The 22,938-nt window shown below is 44.3% G+C and overlaps 1 protein-coding gene across 2 annotated transcripts in view; it reads left to right on the plus strand.

Annotated features, from left to right (window-relative positions):
- The window catches only part of CPLX1 (complexin 1), a 142,730-nt gene that overhangs the window by 65,812 nt on the left and 53,980 nt on the right, over nt 1–22,938 (plus strand). For both annotated transcript variants that reach the window (XM_081894959.1, XM_081894960.1), the window contains exon 3: nt 20,072–20,247. In XM_081894959.1, coding sequence (XP_081751085.1) covers nt 20,072–20,247 — 176 coding nt within the window. The remainder of the gene's footprint in view (nt 1–20,071; nt 20,248–22,938) is intronic.

The following is a 22,938-nucleotide window of genomic DNA, read 5'->3' on the forward strand; positions in this document are numbered from 1 at the left end:
GGGGCATGTAAACTGGATATCAGTTTTTGTTGGCATCTTTCCGTCTCAACAGATAATGGAGTGTGCCTCTGGGGTTGAAGTTGAACTGCTGTGTTAGCAGCACCCAAGTGACCATTCCAGGGCATGAGCCTGGGCAATGTGTATGGAGGTCTTGGGCTGCCCAGATGACAAGACCTCTTGGCCTGTGTCAGGGAACTGCCATCGGAGCCAGAGGCGGAGGGAAGGCTCCAGAGGGATGCCGGAGAGGGTCCCAGTAGGGAGAGAGGCAGCCCATCTGCTGGGGAAGGAAATCAGTGTAGCACCAGTAGAGAAGGGGGCCAGAAGGGGGAATCGGCAAGGGGGCTCCAGGACTCCTCGCCAGAGACCAGCGGGGAGAGCATGGGTCCTCCGCTGCCCACACCCACCCTGTGCAGAAGACTTCCGTGCAGGGAGAGTAGGAGGAGACTAGGCGTCAAAGAGCTTCCTTCCTGGAAGAAGTTCAAGAAACGCCCACTGACGGATTCTGCCAGAGATTGAGACAGCCACAGGTGAGAGGCTGTCCAGACAGAAAGGGTTCACCCAGGTAACCTAGCTAGGAGTGGTGACAACTTACGCACGAGCAACCCCTAGAACCATTACAGCCTGGCTGTTGTGGTCCAAAGGCAAGCAGAGCAGTATGTTTGGCACCAGCTTGGCTGCAGGACTTGCCAGAAGGAGGCGGACAAGGCACCATCCACTCCACTCTGGATTTGTGTGGGGTTTGCTGCTTAGCCTTTTCTTCTCCTGAAGATATCCCACAAGGCAGCAGAGGTTTAGGATCAGGATTTTCCTTCTCTTATGTGGATGGGCTACCTTACCAGACTGGATAGCAGTGTAATAAAATAAATAATGTTGCATACCACCCCCATCTCTGAGTGGTGCGAGATTCCATGCACTTTACTCAGGGTTCGTGGGTAAATGAGACACAGTGGAGACTGTGGTGTCTTTATGATATATCGTTTATTTGCAGAAACATACAACCTGAGAAGGTGTTCATAGCATTAACATCCCAAAGGGTCTTATTTGTCCCATAACTACAGCCTTGCGTCACAGCAGAAAGCTAACGCCATGCCCTGCCTTTTACAACTTGCAACCTTTCCCCACTAGGTCATATCACATCACAGGCAACTCTAAAACTCTGCTTCAAACTTTGGCTTTGTCTCCTAAGTCAGAGATAGAGGAGGGCCCCCTCCCATTTGTCATCTGGCACAGAGCCCTCGTTCTTTGGTTTTCCTAATAGCTCATCAACTTCCTTTTGTTTTCTTAATGGCTCATCTCTCAGGAAACTTCTTCTTGTTGTTGTTGTTTAGTTGTTTAGTCATGTCTGACTCTTTGTGACCCCATGGACCAGAGCATGCCAGGCACTCCTGTCTTCCACTGCCACCCGCAGTTTGGTCAAACTCATGCTGGTAGCTTCGAGAACACTGTCCCACCATCTCGTTCTCTGTTGTCCCCTTCTCCTTATGCCCTCCATCTTTCCCAACATCAGGGTCTTTTCTAGGGAGTCTTCTCTTCTCATGAGGTGACCAAAGTATTGGAGCCTCAGCTTCAGGATCTGTCCTTCCAGTGAGCACTCAGGGCTGATTTACTTAAGAATGGATTGGTTTGATCTTCTTGCAGTCCATGGGACTCTCAAGAGCCTCCTCCAGCACCAGATTTCAATAACATCAATTCTTCGGCGATCAGCCTTCTTTATGGTCCAGCTCTCACTTCCATGCATCACTACAGGGAAAACCATAGCTTTTACTATACGGACCTTTTACGGACCTCAGGAAACTAGCCTAGCTTATATTTTAACCCTTGCTGGATCCAGGGGTTTAGGAAGTTTGATTAAATTCTATTTACTGGATCCAGGAATTTAGGGGTATCCCCAAACACATAACACTATATACATATGTAGAATAAATATCCAGAGTCTACATCGATTAAATAGATTGCTTTTGCCCATATATCCAAAGGCTAAGGAGGGGAAAAGCCTTTTCTACCAATATAGGACTGCTGTTTTGACCGAGAGAAATGACCCAGTTCAGGTCTTCCAGGGTCTTTAAACAAAAACCAGACACACAAACCATGCCCACACAAAATCTCTTTATCTGCTCAGATCCAGAAAGGCAAGAAATGTGAATTTGCCTGACTTGATTAACTACCCAAAGAAAGTCCTTCACTGTAGTTCTAAAACGTCAAAGAGTCGCTGTGTGGGAATCCAGGAGCTTTCTATCTCTGTCTTATTTTCCCAAGCAGGGCAGAGAGAGCTTTCCTGAGGTTTTAAGGACAGCAAGCACCAAGAGATGAAAAAAGTGTCTCCCCCTCCCCAAGTACCTGGTGAGAGAGAGGCATTTGCAAAGGATCTTTAAATTGGTTTTTTAAGCCACATCACAGCACTCTGGGTCCCTCAGCAGGTTGCCGTCTCCTCGGCTGAATAAACTAGATTGAAGGATTGTGATTTACATATGCAACCTTGCTTTTTGGAAATTGTCAGGTGTATCGATGTGGTTGGAAAAGACACATTGCCATTAAGCTTCTCCTTACACAATAATAAAAATAGTAAAGTTTCGTTAGGTGGGCTGTAATCCATTGAGGTCAATGATAGAGATCCCACTATGAGTTTAATGAAGCTGAGTTGCATCCGTGGGAATTACAATGATTTTCATGCAGAAGGAAAGTTTTACAATTCGAGCCTTACAAATCGAGCCTTACAAAGGCTTTCAGTACTATCAACCATGGTATCCTTCTGGGCTGCCTTTGTGGGACGGGACTTGGAGGCTTTAAATGGGCTCTGTTCCTTCCTAGAGGGGCAAACCCTGAAGGTGATATTGTTCGGGGGAGTATTGTTTGATGCCTTGGCTATTGGCCTGTGGTGTCCTTCAGGGTTCTGTTCTGTTGCCCATGTTATTTGACATTTACATGAAACCGCTGGGAGAGGTCATTCAGAGTTTGGGGTTTGGTCTCACCAGTATACTGATGACATCCAATTCTCTTTCTTCTTGCGACCACACCAGCTTAGTTATGGAATATAGCACAGGTGGTTTTTTACTTTTTAAAATTTATGGTAGTTTTGTTAACTTTGATATATGATGCCATTCCAGTGTTTCATTTGGGTCTCAGCAGAGTTTGAAATTGAAATGCAGGATCTTATAGCCGTGGTCTAACTGTCATATCCATTATCTTCATATTCAATCAGCTCTATTGATCAAATTGAGTTGTGGAAAAGTTTTGGCACAGCAAAGCTCTCTTCTCCCATTTTTGCGCTGCACAGAAATTGTCAGGCAAAACACATGAAGTAGAAAGCGTTATAAAAACAAAGCTATAAAATGACACCATGGGAAAGGAAATATAGGATGAATTCTGGGTTTAGTGGGACACTGGGTTTAGTGGGACTTGTTCGCAAGTAAGTATGCACAGGACTGGAACTTTGCCCCTTTTCTGACTGTCAATGTAAAGGAAAGTCTTCTTCTTCTTTGGCAATCACTTGTAGCCAAGTAAGATTGTCTTCCATAAACACAGTTTTAAAAGTGAGTCCATAAGTGACTGTGGAGGCCAATTCTGGATCCACACGTCCTTCCACAGTGGGGACATAGGTTTCCGGGTGGGAGTTGATCACGGTGTGGATTTGCTAAGTGTACCTTCCTCTTAGTGTGTTTCTCCCTTTCGTCTTGAGTTTGAGCGTCTTCAAAACCCATGACACCTTTGGTAAAGGCTGTTCTCCAATTGGAGCGCTAACCGGCCAGTGTTTCCCAGTTGTCGGTGTTTATACTACATTTTTAAAGATTTGCCTTGAGAGAGTCTTTGAACCTCTTTTGTTGACCACCAGCATTATGCTTACCATTTTAAAGTTTGGAATAGAGTAGTTGCTTTGGAAGATGACAATCAGGCATCCAGACAACATGACCAATCCAACACAGTTGATGTAAAGGAAAGTATGTATGTCTGTAACATGGAAGTAACTCGGAGACCAGTCCTAAATTTCTTGTGTTTGCTCCCAAGTCCCAGTCTACATTGACAATGAGACTGACTCTATTTGTTTCTGTGGGGACTAAGTGTGTGACTAACAGTCTGATCTAACTCAAGCTCTTCAATGTACTTAGTTTAAACAAGGAGTGGCAAACCTATGTCTGGACCACAACTCCCATCATACCTGGCCACTGCTCATGTTGGCTGGGGCTGATGGGGGCTGGAGCTCATCTTGAGGGCGAAAGTTTCCCACCTGTGTTTTACACCTTCAATTGCAAGTGAATGATCAAGGGATGTACATTCATGTGTGAACTACAGCCTAAATCTTGATTTGGGCCACGAAACTGAGCTGGAAAGAAATTAACTGTTCACCATGCCTTGAAAAGGAGTGATTTCCTCCCTTGCTTACCTTCCTCTTTCTTCTCGAATCCTGATTTGGCTTTGTAACTGAGAAAATGAAGATGGCTATGGGGAGAGAAAGAGTTGCTTGAAGGTATCTGGGTAGCATATGGACAACTTGGCAAGGTAAGCAAGGCAGGAATTGCAACATCCTCACGGGCAAACAAAACCTGTTCCTCAGAATTTGCATCCCAATTTTCATCCCACTTCATTTAGATGTGCATCTTTTAGAGAGAAGCCACTAAGGAGGCAGGGCCTGGAGGTCTGCTACCCAAAGTGTGGGTGATAAATGAGAAATTTCATCCATAAAATGCAGTGCCCGCACTTATGGGTACCAGCTTGGTCTCAGCAGGTTCAACATCCTCATGCTGAGCAATGGATCGCGCACGCACACACACATGCCATATTTTTCACTCTATAAAACACACTTTCCCCCCTCCAAAAATTAAGGGGAAATGTGTGTGCATCTTATGGAGTGAATGCAGGCTCCATGGCTTCAGCGAAAGCAACGCGAAGCCTCTGAAGCGCAGCGGGAGCACTCCCACCGCACTTCGGAGGTTTCGTGTTGCTTTTGCTGAAGCCTGGAGAGCAAGATTGAAGCCGCCTGAAGCCAAGAGAGGCGCTGTGCAGAGAGGGAAAGCTGTGCAGCGCCCCTTCAGTGAAGCGGCAGGAGAAATGGAAGGGGCTCCGTTTCTCCTGCCGCTTCACTGAAGGGGCGCTGAGCAGAGAGGGAGAGAATTATTATTTCCTCCCCCCTCTAAAACTAGGCGCGTCCTATGGTCGGGTGCGTCCTATAGAGAGAAAAACACGGTAACAACAACAATAACACAATGAAAGACTGAAACATAGAATCATAGAATTGTAGAGTTGGAGGGACCCCAAGGATACTTGAGTCCAATCCCCTGCAATGCAGGAATATGTAGCTATCCCATATGGGGACTGAACCTGCAACCTTGGTGTTATCAGCACCCCACTCTAACCAACAGAGCTATCCAGGCCAAGTGTACTTTCCCTATAAGAGGAGCAACAACAACAATTGATCCTTTTTGAGGTGATGGAAAGGGGAAAGATTTCTTTTGTTGCAGAGGAAAGCTGACCACCATCAAGGAAATGGCATGTAAAACCCTACTCACCTACTCACATGATGGGGAAGGGCTGTAGTAGTAGTAGTAGTAGTAGTAGTAGTAGTAATTTATTTATACCCCTCCCATCTGGCTGGTTTTCCCCAGCCACTCTGGGCAGCTCCCAACAGAGTATTAAAAACCTGATAAAAGATCAAACATTAAAGCTTCCCTAAGCAGGGCTGCCTTCAGATGTCTTCTAAAAGTCAGAGAGTTGTTTATTTCCTTGACATCTGGTGGGAGGACATTCCACAGGGCAGGCGCCACTACCGAGAAGGCCCTCTGCCTGGTTGACACAGAGATGGTCCCTTGGGGCTTGCCGTAGACAGAGGGAGGGACCTACACAGATGGCTAGGGGGTGAAGTGGGAGCTACAAGGCAGTCCAGACAACAACCTCCCTAAGACAGGAGCAACCTTTAGAAGTCTCCGTGTGTTCTTTGTTCTGCTTTCCTTAATAAAGAAACTAATTGTAAGTTAGCCAAGTGTTTCACTCTTTTCCTCTGATCTGTGAGCGACCTGCTCTCCTTGTCGGCTCCCTGACAGGTCCTGTGTGGACCAACATGGAACTGAATACACAAATAGGGCATAAGAAGCAACGCGACTGAGCTGCTTCAGTGAGGGGAAAGCAAAAAAGAAGAAAAGACCCATGCAGTTCTCCTCGCCTCCAGCCAAACACACTGTGACACCTCAGGTGCTTAAATTATCATTTCCAAGGCCTGCGGTGGCTTGGAAACACAGTTTCATTAGCTTTAGCTATCTAAAACAAGGCTCAGCCAACAGAATGTTGGAAGGGTTTGTCCCCCTAGTCCCCAGCTGAAGTGAAGCATCATGTGCTGAAAATCTTGGGCCTGAACTGCATATGCAGCGGAATGATGCAGCAGTGATATGGCACTACCCTGATCACATCAGACTGCAGGGCAGGGTGACAAAGAGGGCATGTTCCTCCTAGATCAAAAGCTCTCTGCCAGCAGATAACTGGGACAGCAGGGAGCAAGCTGGGCTAGAATTTGTCTTCTTCATGTCTTGGGCTCCCCCCAGTCCCCCCCCCTTACTTGAGAGAATTTTTTGTTTGTTTTTAACATGAAGGAGCATTCAGAAATGACTGTTACGGCTGGACAAATCTGTCAAATTTGCTTTCTCGCAGTTTCTCATTTTTCCAGCCTTAAAGTTCAGTTTGTCACTGAACTGTAGTAGCAGTAGGTTATTTTTTTTTGGGGGGGAGGGGGGAATTCTCAGCATTTTGAGGCTCGCTTCTATTATACTTGTTTCTGAAGGCAGTTTTGCCTGCTCTACACATTTTTGCTAGCAATTTTAGGTAATATGCATTTATTTTCACCAATATCTGCTTTGGTGCACATTTTCATACATTTTCCACCAATATCTGCATTCATGCACATTTTCATACATTTTTCTGGTAAGAGCACTGCATCACTCAATTTGGAGGAATTCCAGCTTTGAAGGAGAGATGCACTTAGGTTCACATATTGCTTTGGGAGGTGAAAATCAGGTAAATTCACACTGAAGCCAAAATTATTTTCATCCCATCCCTGTTTCCTGTATACTGAATGCTACAGCCCACCCTTCAGCCTCAGGATTGCAGAGGTTTGGGATCATAATTTTGCTTCTTCCAAATGGGCTATCTTCCCAAGTTGATGAGCCCCATCTGTCCCTCATTTCTCCCCATAACTCATTCAGAAACCGCCTTCTTGACCGTTGGACCCACTATGGGTCTTGTCCGCTCAATTTGCTAGAGTCTGTCTTTTCATATGGGGGGTCACTGAGGGTTTGAGACTCATCAGCTACCCTCCCCTGGTTTAGCTGGCCAATCAAAGCTGTTCCCATGGTGTGGCTGTCAAGAGTTCAGCCTACACTCGAGTAGGACCCTGGCAGAGACACATGCCTGACTGGCATGTTCCCTCTCTCCTGGTTGATTGTTCGGGAGCTTCACAAGCTTTCTTCAGCCCGAACATCACAGTGACCGATGCCAACAGACACCGGCACACTTAGGGATCTGCAGAGTCTTTGCAGCTTTTCGTGACAGACCTCAGCAACTCAGCATTTTGGCTAATCTACTTTATTTACATATGAACACACACGGAGCACTGCAACATGGCTCCCTCTCTCTCTAGCTTCAGAAAGCAAAGAGAAAAAGGACAAAGGACAATAGTCCCATTTCACAGATCACAGGAACACAAACATCCTGTCTCCATCACTTCCCACTCTATGGAGTCAAAACATATACCATCACATGAAAGACAACAATCCCATGACTGCAATCATGATGCAGGAATTCTAACAGTGGCTACTGTCACAGCTGATGACAGCTTCTAGGAGCTAAGTGTAGTTTGGGGACCCAAGGTGGACAAACTTTCCCCAAAGAAGCACAACATTTCCCCCACCAGAGATACTAACCTTCCCCTGACACCCCATACACCCCTAGTTGGTGTATAAAAGCAGATGCCAGCACTCTGAGGCTGGGATTTCTGAAGTTTCCATCTGGAGGTTTGCTCCATCTGGAGGTTGTCTTTTAAACCTACCCTTTAAACGGGAGACTTGAAAGCAACTATCAATCTCTCCCACCAATATGGTTGCAAGTGTCTGTGCAGAGCACCTGCTGAAGTCAGAACCCAAAGCCATCAGAGCTCTCCATCACTCCTTGTCCTTCCCCAGAAATGGCGGGGGACGGACGGAGGGAGGGATGGACTCTGAATAACTTATCCAGCAGACTACAAATTGACGGGTGAATGGTGTAAAAGAAGAGGGATTATACTAATAGGCTTACAGTGTGGAATTTATATAGGTCACAGGCATCAACTAGCCTTGGTGTAGAATTTATTTTGCCTCTTGAGTACAGAATTTTAACACAGCCTGGCCCTATTGTTGTGCAGAAAAAGCTAGCCATCTGACTTCATTTTCGCTGGTCTACATGCACAGCTCTATGCCACTCATCCCAGAGGTAGGGCTGTTTTCACAGAATCAGAGAATTAGAAGGGACCACAAGTGCCATCTAGTCCAACCCGCTGCAATGCAGGAATCTTTTTGCCCAATGTGGGGCTCAAACCCACGACCCTGAAATTGAGTCTCATGCTCTATGGACTGAGCTATCTGCTCTGGCTGATGGTTCCATTTTGCATTGTGCTCCTTGCAGGGACTATTTAATTTCTCCCAAGTTGTCTATGCCATTACTTTTTTACTGATCATTATTTATTGACTACCTGATCTATGGAATATTGGTGTGTTGAATGATTCAAACATCAGGAGGCTTTGCTCTTCTCTATTAAGAAATCATAAGGAAATTGAAATGACAGGAGGGGAGGGAAGAGAAAGGCCTCAGCTGCAGTATACTTCTAAAACTGTATCATTCTACTTTAAATAGTCCCCTACTGCCTTCGTTGTTGTTTAGTCGTGTCCGACTCTTCATGACCCCATGGACCAGAGCATGCCAGGCACTCCTGTCTTCCACTGCCTCCCACAGTTTGGTCAAACTCATGCTGGTAGCTTTGACAACACTGTCCAACCATCTCGTCCTCTGCCGTCCCCTTCTCCTTGTGCCCTCCATCTTTCCCAACATCAGGGTCTTTTCCAGGGAGTCTTCTCGTCTCATGAGGTGGCCAAAGTATTGGAGCCTCAGCTTCACGATCTGTCCTTCCAGTGAGCACTCAGGGCTGATTTCCTACTGCCTTTACAGAGCTACAATTCCCAGAGTTCCCTGGGATGAGGGATTGACTGTTGAACCACCGTGAAAATTACAGCTCTGGGAGTGGAATAGGGATCTCCTAACATCTCTCAGCAGCCTCTCCAAACTACAGAATTCTTTGAAGCCAAATTATCAGTAATTTGCACTTTTCAAAATAATATGTAAAGTGAACACAACTATCTCTTACAATTCGCCCTTATCCAAATTGTTCTGTGCAGTTCGTCAGTCAAACGGTGTTTACAAAAATGCATATATTAGAGGAAAATGTGCGTAAAAATTAATCTGTTACTGAAAGTAACAAACAACATGCATTATACCGGTGGAAACTGATTGTAAAAAATGTGCATTAGTCAAAACTTCATGTAAAATGTTTTTATTAGGAGAAATTTGCACTAAAGTGCTGATGAATATTCATGTTTGTTTGTTTTTTTTAAAAAAAATGCAGATAGCTGCAAAACATCTGAACTGAAGACGTAAATAATGATAAACTGAGAGAAATGAAACTGACAGATCCTTCCACCCCTAGTTTCACATAAAGCAAAGCCTGGAACAACCTCAGTCCCACTCATTCCCATTAAAAAGTAGGCATCGTTAATTGGTTCAGATGATTATAACCGCAAACTGTAACAGAAATGGAAGAGATGAGTTATAACAACAAGTAGAACAACATTTTGTTTCGGGGGGGGGGGACCCCCAGCTAAATTGTGTGGTACAAAACTATTGGGATGAAACAAGGCATCTCTTAATTCAATTATTTCCCTGCTACAGTCTGTGACCTGTGTGGCACTATAACAAGCCCAATCTTTGTTTTCAGTGAGATAAGTAGGAAAATAGTGCCAAGATGGGCGAGGATAAAAGGTTAACAAGAGATGGGGAGGATGGGATGAGATGGGGAGGCAGGTGTGTGCTTGGATTGGCAAGGAATCTCATTATCCAATCGCAACCATGCCTGGTTTGGGGCAACATTGTTGTAGCCAAGGCCCTAAAAATGTTGTTAAATTTGTGTAAAGTACTTCTCCATATGTAATTGCTTCTGGGCAATATATTGCGATGGGGATGCTGGTGTGTTCTGTGAAGCGGGGGCCCTCCTTGCCTTTTGCACAGATTCCCAGCCAAATGGGCTTCCTTAATAGGTCACAGAGGGCTGGCTGATAATCCTGGAGCTAAGAACACAGGTAGGTACCTTACCTGCCAGTTACAGAACAGTGTTGCAGTTGCAAGGTGCCCAGTGGAAAAGAGAGCAGCTGGGTTGTTGGAAATGGATGACCTGAGGCAGCCTTTGGGAGCAGGGAGGGCAGATTGTGGCTTGTGAGGGGCAGGTGCTGCCGCTTTGAAGACTAGCGCTAGCTATCTGAGTCTATGCTTTCTCCCTCCTGCTTAAGGTTGTAAATAGTTCTAAATAGACATTTCCCAAACCCTGTAAGGGGCTGAGATTCAGCAGCTTTGAGAATGAAAATAGTCTTCCAAGCGACCGACTGTTGAAATCAATCTGTGGGGTTTTTCCTTTTTCTTTTTTGAAAAGTGAAATAATTATTCATTTTAAAAGGAGACCCTTCCCACCCCACAGTGACTCAGCTCTTTTAATAAGCTCCATTGACCTTCAATTAAGGTCCAGACATGTAAAAGTTGTCTAACTTTAATAGTCTTTAGGGGGGGAAATGAGTTGTCGTGTAGTCGCTTGATTATGAAAATGTCAAGGGTATTTGCTTTAATAAAAAAAAAATCACACTGGCTGCTTTAGAGAGATAATGAAATAGTTGTGGCAGGGGTGGGGGAGAGGTTAAAGGGAAACCTAATACAGTTGTGCTGTGTGTGTGGGTGTGTGCGCGTGCGTGCGTGCGTGTGCACATGTGCATGAGGGTCCTAAACATACCGCCCCACTGTTCCTAACTCCTATGTTTTATTGCACCCTTCCCCAGATAGCTGTCAAGCGTCCCTTATTTGGTGGGACAGTCCCTTATCCTAGCGCCATGTCCCACTGCTGTCCCTTATTGATGATGCCCCTTAAATAAGCTACTGAAGGTAATGGGGCCCTTTCTATGTCCAGTTGTCCTTTGTCAACAACAAATTGTTGCTGTTTTTGTGGGTTGAATATATGCTATATGGCAATTTATGGACCTAATAGATATCTAAAGCCATTTGCACGCAACAAAATATTCATTTTATCAAAGTAATTGTTGATCCCTTATTTTGGCTGCTGATCCCTTATTTTCGAGGCTGCTGGTCCCTTGTTTTCAAATCTGTAAGTTGACAGCTATGTTTATAGGTGGTCTCTGACACAGACAACATCAGTGGACTACAACGCCTATCATCCCTGACCATTGGACGTCCTGACTGGAGCTGATGGGAGTTGTAGGTCATAGCATGAGACTCTTCATCTTGGGGTGGTTGGGTTCAAGCCCCACACTGGACAAAATTAATTCTTGCATTGCACTGGAGTTGAATTAGAGGATCCTTATGGTCCTTTCCAATTCTGCATATCTGTGATTATATAATTCATGCCTGGGGACAATGCTCATAACATATTAACATCTGGAGAGCACTAGGTGGAAGGTTGCTTTATTGTATCTCTGACTCATGTCCTTGCTCACCTCTAAAATATTTAGAACCCCTAGCCCACCCTTTCCTAACTTCATAATGCTCCCTTTTGAGATGTGACCCAGGTTCTCCTCCATTCTTTTCACTAGTGGGTCTCGACCGGCCCCTCCTGAGAACCAGAATCTGGTGTTGGGGTTTGAGTGTGGCTGTGGAATGAGGATTTAAAGGATGGGTCTTAGTTAGGAGGGGAGCAGCTTTGTTTTTCAGGGCAGAAGTAGGGGCAAGGCAGAAGTTGGGGCAAGGACTTGCACAATAAGACATTCTCCTCCTCTCCTCCTTCATGCACCCTAAAATTGGTGTGGGGTGAGAGGAGAAGCCCCAGAACACTGGACGGGTAAAAGAGAAGGAGGATCATTACATATGGCAAGCTGAATGCGCAATCCCATGTGACCAGTTGTTGCTGAGACAGTGTGGAACCTGACTGCATGGCAGCAGGTTTTCAGTGGCTAAGAGACTTGGGCATTTGGCCATAGATTGACAGAAAGAGTTAATTAGACAATTTCTCTCTGACTTTTGTTGTTGTTGTTGGGGGTGGGAAGAGGAAACCATGACCTTTTTTTGGAGCGTACTTTCCCCCAAAGCCCCCGAGAAAAGATAGAATTTGCTTCTCTTTCTTTAGACAGCTGTTCTAATTGCAAGGATTTCTTCTGAACAAAAATTAATCATTGGGGCTTTTGTTGCTGTACAGCCAAAGAAAAAAATGTAGCTCTTAATAGCATCTTTCAAAAAAAAGCAAGGAGGAGGAGAGGGGTGGAAGATTTTAACCCCCCCCTTGCACCCCAAGTAACACGCTGAATAAAGAACAATGCTACATCAGAACCTCTTGTAGTACACGACGTACATTACAATTAGCAATGTATCACAGAGCAACAGTCACTGTGATTAACAAGTGCCTTTTCTGTCTTCACTGACATGGAGAGCATCTACAAGAACTCTGGGAAATGTCCTTTTGTTCCAAGGTGTCATCTACGCATATGGGTTTAGAAATGAGGAGTACCATCCACTCCTCTGTTCACACACACTTAGGGCAGGTGCCTCCATCTGCAAGGAGATGGAGACCTGGTGTGCAGGCCTTCTGTGCCCACAGGGAGTTATATCCCCAATAATCACTCCGGTATGGACCTGGAGGAGACATCATTGAGAAGTTCATGTGCTCCAGGGGACATGGTAAAAGATAAAGGGACCCCTGACTATTAGGTCCAGTTGTGGCCAACTCTGGGGTTGCGCACTCATCTCACTCTATAGGCTGAGGGAGCAGGCGTACAGCTTCCATGTCATGTGGCCAGCAAGACTATGCCACTTCTGGCGAACCAGAGCAGCGCACGGAAATGCGGTTTACCTTCCCGCCAGAGTGATACCTATTTATCTACTTGCACTTTGATGTGCTTTCGAACTGCTAGGTTGGCAGGAGCAGGGACAGAGAAATGGGAGCTCACCCCGTTGCGGGGATTCGAACTGCCAACCTTCTGATTGGCAAGTCCTAGGCTCTGTGGTTTAACCCACAGGGCCACCCGTGTCCCATGGGAATGTGGTAGGCCCATCTAAAAAAGATAAGGGTGTGGGGATATGGCGTTGTGATCTAAACCACTGAGCCTCTTGGGTTTGCCGATCAGAAGGTCAGCAATTTGAATCCCCACTATGGGGTGAGCTCCCGTTGCTCTGTCCCAGCTCCTGCCAACCTAGCAGTTCAAAAGCACATCAGTGCAAGTAGATAAATAGGTATTGCTGTGGTGGGAAGGTAAATGGTGTTTCTGTGCGTTCTGGTTTCTGCCATGGTGTCTCGTTGCACCAGAAGTGGTTTAGTCATGCTGGCCACATGACCCAGAAAGCTGTCTGTGGACAAACGCCGGCTTCCTCAGCCTGGAAGCGAGATGAGCGCCGCAACCCCTTAGTCGCCTTTGACTGGCCTTAACTGTCCAGGGGTCCTTTAACTTTACCTTCACCTCTGTACTGTTCAGGCACCCAGTCGCATGAGTCCCAGCTGAGCCAGGTTTTGGCCGCCCTTGCAGTTGGAATCTAGGATCCAACTCCTACGGGCTGAGGTCCCTTCGCCCTCCCATAAAATATTTGAGGGAGCTGGCATGCCCGCCAACATTTTGTGAGAAAAATTCACGGCACCCTGGACCATCCCTCATCTCCGGTGCTAACCCCCTCTCTGCCTTCCTCGCCCACCTGCCTGCTCACCCCCCTCCTTCCCTGCCCTCTCTTACTTTTGCTGTCTTCTGCATGGCCTGGATTGGTATCAGAAGCTTGGCCAACTTCTGTAAATTTGGGGTGTCCCTATTAAATCAGAACACTTGAGGGGGCTGGGCTGGGCTCCCCCAAAGTTGATGGACATTGCCATTCAAATTGTGTTTGTATGTGTGTGTCTCTTGTGATTGATTATGTGGGGTGAGGCTTGCCCCCCATATTTTTTTTAAGTTGACACCCCTGGAACCCTTTATTCTTCCCATTTTCCACCATGTGAACCCAGCGAGATCTAAGCTGAATGCACCAAAACAGACCTCATGAGCCATCTTTGTACAGTGGTACCTCAGTTCTCGAACGAAATCCGTTCCAGAAGCCCGTTCAGCTTCCAAAACGGTCGAAAACTGAGACACGGTTTCCCATTGGTTGCAAGAGCTTCTTGCACTCAGCGGAACACATTCAGATTCCGAAAAATGTTCAAAAATGGAAGCGTTTACTTCTGGGTTTTCGGTGTTCGAAAGCCGAAACGTACGAGCACGGAGGCATTCGGGAACCGAGGTTCCACTGTATTTCTATACAAATAATTTAGAAACATTTACCACTTCGAAACCTAAGCTTTATTGCCTTTTACTAACCAGCTTCCTATAACCAACATTCTTAAGTCTAAGTAAAGCAAGGAGGAGTTAATGTCATAGAATAAGCTAGGTCACTCTCCCTCACCTTGGGAAGAAGGTACTAAAACCTACTGCTGTACCTCATTCTACCTGTTCCAAGCTCAGGTAACATGAATCTAAGAAGCATCTCTTGACTTCCTATACCAATAATATAGGAACTTTCACTACTGTAACTAAGCCAAGTTTTACTACCTGTGCAACCTTTTCTTAATGCTGTATGGAAAAGCACATGAATTGCGCCTTTGAAGGGTTTGTAAGTAAACCATTTTAAACTTACCAAATGTGTAGTCTCTTTCTATACGAAAGGAAGAGGGAAACTTCGGAAGCAACTTAGAAGCAACTTATTTTAACTGCCTAGCAGCCTATTTTTCCACACTTTATTTTTCTGCATATTTTCTGATTTTAAATCTCTGCTGGGGCTCTCTCACCAAAAGAGTGCTTGCCCCAAACCTGGATCTGAGGCATCAAAGGAATCCCCCTTTAATTTACTTATTTTTCCTTTAAACAAAAACAAAAAACAACACAAATTGATGCTCCAACAATAGCACTGATTTTCATAGTACAGGATTATACCCTCAATATCCAGAAGCAACAATGATTTGCAGCCTCACCTTAGCCAACAGAAGCAGCCAGGCTAAGGCTGTGTTGTTGTGACATAATGATAGCCTATAAAGCAATGCTTAGAAGCAATAACCGTATCTTTTCTTCTGTCACTGTATCTCTGAATTCAGTTTCCTGAGCAGCTTACCTCATTACAGTCAGGGCAGCTCTAAGCAGAGATAATCTAACCGAAGATAAAGCTGATGTAGTTTTGCCGACTCAAAAATATCTAGTGGAAATAAAAATGCTAAATTTAGGATATGCCTCCACCAGCAATTTTCAGATAGGCTGTCCTAGTACAGTGCTAGCCGTGTGCAATGGTTCTACGTATGAGTTGTTACTACTAGTATTATTGTTTCAATCTATCTGTTGCTTACTGCATAAGGAGTCCTCAAGCAAATTTCATAATGCACAGAACATAATGCTAGACTGGTGACTGGGAGCGGCCGCCAAGACCGTATAACACCGGTCCTGAAAGACCTACATTGGCTCCCAGTACGTTTCCAAGCACAATTCAAAGTGTTGGTGCTGACCTTTAAAGCCCTAAATGGCCTCGGCCCAGTATACCTGAAAGAGTGTGTCCACCCCCATCGTTCAGCCTGGACGCTGAGGTCCAGCACCGAGGGCCTTCTGGAGGTTCCCTCACTGCGAGATGTGAGGTTTCAGGAAATCAGGCAGAAGGCCTTCTTGGTAGTGGTGCCCACCCTGTGGAACGCCCACCCATCAGATGTCAAGGGAATAAACATCTGACTTTTAGCAGACACCTGACACCGTCTGTTTAGGGAAGTTTTTAATGTTTGATGTTTTAGCGTGTTTTTAATATTCTGTTGGAAGCTGCCCAGAGTGGCTGGGGAAACCCAGGCAGGCGGGCGGGGAATAATAATAATAATAATAATAATAATAATAATAATAATAATAAATAATTCTATAAAATCAGAAAAAGTGATAAAATCCATGGGGAAAACCTATAAAACATACCCAACTGAATAGCAGTGTAAACATGCCACCAACAAACAATAAAATCATAGAATTGTAAAGGTAGGAGATGCACCAAGGGAGATCTAGTCCAACTTTCTGCAATGCAGGAATTACAGGTAAAGAATCTGTGACAGATGGCCACCCAACCTCTGTTTAAAAACCTCTGATGAAGGAGAGACTACCACTTTCCAAGGTGATCCATTCCACTGTAGAACAGTACTTACCATCAGAAAGTTCTTCCTAATGTTTAGCTGGAATCTCCTTCCTTGTAATTTGAATCCATTTGTGTAGGTCCTACTCTCCAGAGCCGCAGAAAATAAGCTTGCTCTGTCTTCCATGTGACAGCCCTTGAGATATTTGAAGGTGGCTATCATATGACTTCTCAGTCTCTTCTCCAGGTTAAACATATTCAGCTCCTTCAACCGTTCCTCACAATACTTGGATTCCAGAGCTTTTATCGACTTCTTCGTCCTCCTCTGCGCCTGTTCCAGCTTGTCAATATCCTTTTCTGTCAAATACCTGGGAGAAGATAAGTTTTTTTACCTGACAGTGCAAGGATGCTAATGATGGTGCCTGGCAGACCTCACTGGGAAGGTAGGAAACACCCAGTTTAAAATCTCCCATAAAACCTGAGAGACTGTGTTGTAACAGTAACTTAGAGATGTTCCCTGGGCATCACAAAACAAACACAGCTCCCTATGAAAGAAACTGTTCATTTTATATTAAAAGCGCAACTGAGTTCAGAACCTCCAGGCATCTTAAGAACAGAAGCACCATCACCACCACCATCTCAAAGGCACGTTTTCCCACACTGCTCCTGGAGGCATCTGCCCCCTTCTCCAAATATGATCTCCCTACTCAGCTCATTTTTTGAATTATGGTGCTGGAGGAGACTCTTGAGAGTCCCATGGACTACAAGAAGATCAAACCTATCCATTCTTAAGGAAATCAGCCCTGATTGCTCACAGGAAGGACAGATCCTGAAGCTGAGGCTCCAATACTTTGGCCACCTCATGAGAATAGAAGACTCCCTGGAAAAGACCCTGATGTTGGGAAAGATGGAGGGCACAAGGAGAAGGGGACAACAGAGGACGAGATGGTGGGACAGTGTTCTCAAAGTTATGAGCATGAATTTGACCAAACTGCGGGAGGCAGTGGAAGACAGGAGGGCCTGGCGTGCTCTGGTCCAGGGGGTCACGAAGAGGCGGACATGACTAAACAACTAAACAACAACACTCAGCCCAATGCTGTTTCCATGCTCTTTATCATAGACTTGCCCAAGGCCACCCTACAGGTTTCATGGGTGAACCAGGGCTTTGAAGCCACATCTTCTCTGTCCACATCCTCTTTCAAGAGTTCTTCAACTTATACAGAATGAAAACTCTTAAGAATTCTCATTTATTACAGCTAGGGTATCTCACCCGTAGTCCTCCGGATTTTGCTGGACATCAGCTCCCAGCGGTCCTTTCCATCAACAATACCAGCTAAGGCTGATGGGAGTTGGACGCCACCAATGACTGGAGGGTCAGCCGCCTTCCATAAAGACCATTTCCAAAGAAAATGCTTTGATTGAAAAATGAACAAAACTACTGAGGATTTTCCACTTTGCAGCCTTTCTGTTCACTCCAAATGTACCGTGCCTCTGTCATATTAAATTCTACAGAGTGCAATTATCGGTCTGTGAGCTGTCTCTCTTCCACTGAGAATGGACCCAGTTGATATTAGTTGGGTACAATCAGTTCATGACTGTCTGAGCAGAGATGAAGGGTGATGCCAGTGGATAGGAGATTCATCAACATCAGGGGATGAATTTCCTCTGGGTGTGTGTGTGTGTGTGAGAGAGAGAGAGAGAGAGAGAGAGAGAGACCACAGATCTAACACCCCAGATAAAACTCATATATCACTTCACATCACTTCTCACAATGTGAGCCTAGTTTCCTTTTCTAGCTGCCAATCATCAAATGCACTGCAATCTACCAGAGAGACCAAGTGATGCATGCATGTTAAACCAGAACGCAAGTCATCATGAGAGGCAGAGAGAGAACTGAAGCTTAGGAGGGTATGTAGACAGAATCCATAATAACTTCTGAGTCCAGAGGAAATAAAATGTTCTAGTTTGAAATCTGGGTAAATATCTAGTACAGACACCAAGCTGAACAGGAGCTGCAATATGTGTATGTTGGGCTGAATGGAGAATGTACACAAATTATTATTATTATTATTTATTGAATTTATATACCACCCTATACCCAGTGGTCTCAGGGCAGATTCACAGAATAAAATCAAAATATAAAACCACAAAATACATAATCAAAATAAAAGCAACAACCCAATAACGCCCCCCCCCCAATACCAGCTATTTTGTACATTATGGGGAACATGAGCAAATGAACATCTTAAGCAGGATTTTGCATACTGAATGGTCAATGTGCTTAATCTCCAAGTGATACTGGAGAATGTGAGAATTTCACACACTGGTAAATGTACATAATATCTCTTCAAGGGAATATTCTTCAAGGGAACCAAATGCTTAGTGACCTAGCGAAGGGTGAAATACTCTATTTATGCCACCAGATTGTGCACAGTTGACAGCATCATTTGGAGTCTATGCACATTGATCAGGCAGTACACAACCCCCCTGTTTATTTTCTTTATTTGGGAATGGGAAGAAACAGGATTTACTTGTCCTTGACCATATGTATGGACAGATGCATATTATATGTAAATGTGTATATGGACTTTAAGTGGCCATTCTGCATGGACTGTTGTCTATCATATGAGGAAGCATGTCAGGGTTTAAAATAAATTCAGATAAAAAAATGTTAGTGAAAAACATGAATGATAAGTCGAAAAATATGTTAGAAAAAATGTCTGGTTTGCAAATATGTAAAAGAGTTAGATATTTGAGAATCTTGCTGACAGTAAGAAATCTGAACTTATATGTTAAACTGTGGAAAGAGATCAAGAAAGAGTTAGAGATTTGGGAGAGAATGAAGCTCTCCTTGCTTGACAGAATCTCAGCTATTATAATGAATCTATTGCTCAGGATGATGTTTTCATTCCAATCAAGTCCAGTTGAAAATAATTTAGGCTGCTTCAAAAAATGGAAGAAGGATATTTCTAAATTTATCTCGCGGGGGGGGGGGGAGCCAAGTTCTATTTTTGGGGGGGGGGTTAAAGGCAAGGGTCAAAGGGAAAAATAACGTTTTGAATGAAAACAGCCACAAAGAGAAAGCTCAGTCTTCCCTGATCAGACAACAATGGAGGGCGGGGTGAGGGGGCGGGGCAGGATTCAGTTTCAATGACACTGAGGAAAGGTAGCCAGAGATCAACCCGCGATCTACCAAAACCTCACGGGGATCTACCAGTAGATCACAATTGACCTGTTAGACATCCCTGCTTTAGAAGACAGCAAAATGCATCTAAAATGTGCATTTTAGGGTAAAGGGCACCAAAAATGCATTAAAAGTATTCAGAAATGCTGAACAAAACATATGCAATGCATTTTTAAAATAAATAAATCACAGATTGATGTGAATGAGAGGTAGAACAGACTTAGGAATGAGCATGTGCAAAACTGTCAATGCGTTGGAAATAAAGTTACCTGTTGATTGGCAGGAGGGTCCATGTGGGGGAAATCAGCAACTTTTACCTTATTCTGTCTCCTTCTGTTTTCAAAAGGCTTCTCTGAATCCAAGCTCCTTCTTTGTAAAGGGACTCCTTTTTTAAAATAAAGTAACTGGATTCAGCTCCTCATGCACAAGGGCAACATTGTACTCGCCCACAAAGGTTCTTCTTAGTGTCTCGGTTCCTCCTCACATTGCCTTTTTGTCGCACTTTTTCCTTAGGGGCTACCAAAGATATGGGGAAGATGCTGGGTGGAGAAGAAGAGAAGGATCCAGATGCTGCCAAGAAGGAGGAAGAACGACAGGAAGCCCTTCGGCAGCAGGAAGAAGAGAGGAAAGCTAAATATGCCAAGATGGAGGCTGAAAGGGAAAATGTGAGGCAAGGGATTCGGGATAAGGTAAGACCCACCATCAGACTGATCAGAGTCCAGCTGGGGCGTAAGCAAACATTCAGAAACCAAAGCGCAGCTTCTGATTGGCTGCAGGAAACTCCTGCATCCAACTGGAAGTTGTAGGAGGTTTTAATAACAGTGAAATATTTCGCCAAGGCATTCCAATCACGGTGGCTGGATTGTAACTTTTTGGCCAAAAATGGGATTCACATGGTTTCAGTTGCTTGGAGTGCTTCTCTCGCTAATTATTTGAATGTGGGGTGGTTTATGTGTGAAAGACACATTTTAAATTCATATGAGCATTTTTGCTAATGTATGTTTTGCATTCTCAATATAAACCGATTTTGGGGTGGAAATCACCAAAAGCCTTGTGTGAGAAGGCCCAAAATGATATTTCTTATTTCCTCCCTCCATCCTTTTCTGGATTCAAAGCTCTACTTAGAGCCTCTTTGATGGGTGGATGATTTATTTATCGTTGTTTGCTTTTGATATGGTTTTCTAGGGAGTGTCAGCTTTCTGAGTTGTACTTCTAATGTGTGGAAGGTCTTTGAAGAGGGAAGCTTTATACCACATACGCATATCCAAATATATTGCAGGTATTAAAAAAATATTTTACCAGGCATTCCAGAATTCCCAAGATTCCAGTTATCACCACATATCTCTAATTTGACTTTTAGTCTCGTTCATGCCAGCTATGTAGCATCTGGAGAGAAAATTAAGTTCCAATACATAGAATCACCAGAGGTTACAGTACAGCAAACTGTAGATTGATGTAGGTTTACTAATTTTGTAATCGTGTGCTACATAATGCATAATTCACTGCGTACAGCAAAGGGCTCCTGTTGACTGACAGTTAAGATACAGCTATTTTGTATGGACCCACCCAGAACAGGGACTTCTCTGTAGTGAGCACGCACACACTCACCCAATGTAGGTCTCCCTCCTTCTGGATGAAAGGCACCTGCCCAGTCTGAAGTTTTTGATGTTGTAATACATCAATAACTACTTCACTACCTGAATCACATGGGAGACTGGAGAGGAATCAGAACAAAACAGGTTTGGGGGCATTTTAGCAAAATTCCCTAGTTTCAGCGGGCTGGATTCAACTTAAAAGTTGTGCTTGAAGGAGGCTGTGTGATGAGTCCAACTTTTGCTCTGTCCTTCCCCTGACCCACAAATCAGGTTTGAGAGGTTAGGAGAATCCTCAAAACAGCACATGTGTAGGGTAGGAGAATGAACATCAGTCTATCTGGCTATATTTTTTTTACAAACATATTTTTGGAACGGGAAGTGGGGAAAGTTGATATTGCTGGAAGCCCCCAAAAAACTGGCTCAAAAGAGAAAAAAACTTGTTATGTGAAAATTCAGGTTCGAAGATGTTCTTTTCCTGCTGGGTAATGTAGAATATTCATTCCGCATCTGAGTCTTCCCGCCCCACTGCCATAGCTGTCTGCAGGCAGAAGAATATTCTGGGCTTCTCTGAAGGTCAGGGGCCTCAAACAGAGATAATACTTTCCTCTCCCCATTAATCATGTTCTGTAATTCCAAAGATAAAGTTTACATCCCAGGTGACTGCCGTGTCCTCTCCAGCAGACTTTAATGACATCTTCCCTTTTAATTATTGATAACTCCCCAACGATGTGAATTTCAACTAGCACCAAGGATTAATGGGTTTCATAAATAACGCGTCTTAACTTTTACGACTATTAAACGCTATTGGTAATTTTAAATATAAAATAAAGAGGGTTTTTGTTTCGTTTTGAAGCAAAGAGGCCCCCCAAAAAACTTATTTCAAATGCTTATATTGCTATTTCGGATCATTATGGATATTTAGCTGCATAAATAAACAAACAAACGGCAATGTTCTGTACTGTAATAAACACCTTTCATTTGCAATATTGGATATTGCCTGCATTTTAATCTAGTTACCATAAATTCATTTTAAAAGAATCAGAGGATAATTGCAGACCATACCCCCCAGAGCAAAACAAATATCAAACAGCTCATATGCTTAGCAATTCTCTTTCAACAATGCCCTTTTCATTATTATTATTATATTTTTAGCACCATCTCAGAGCAAGTGATAGGAATGCCTAATATACTTCGGTTCGGCACCCGGCTTGGGTCACCAATCCTAAACTAAGCTGCTGTGACCCCCAGCCCCTTGGAGTGCAGTAAGACCAGTATTAGCACCTGGAACAGCTGGGGGTTGTGGAGAAGAGGGGATGGAGAAGACCATCATTGCCAGTCTTCAATGTTTCCCTTTGACGGACAGGCCCTCCGGATGGTATACAAGCCACAGTGCTATGGTCCATTGGGGTGCAGTAAGATTAGAACCTGTCATGTGACTTAGTTTTTTAATTTTTAATTTTATTATTTTGGCCTGTTGTTTTTTATTTTGTTCTGTACAGTGGTACCTCGGGTTACATACGCTTCAGGTTACATAGGCTTCAGGTTACAGGCTCCGCTAACCCAGAAATAGTACCTCGGGTTAAGAACTTTGCTTCAGGATGAGAACAGAAATCATGCACCTGCGGCGCGGTGGCAGCAGGAGGCCCCATTAGCTAAAGTGGTGCTTCAGGTTGAGAACAGTTTGGTACTGAAATGGATTTGGTCACTTTGATGACCTTTATTTTTATTTTATTTTATTTTATAGGAAGAGGGGCAATTACCGGAGCCTGGGAGTGGTGGGGGAAT

The sequence above is a fragment of the Podarcis melisellensis genome (genome assembly GCF_964234715.1).
Source record: "Podarcis melisellensis genome assembly, chromosome: 17".
NCBI lineage: Eukaryota > Metazoa > Chordata > Lepidosauria > Squamata > Lacertidae > Podarcis > Podarcis melisellensis.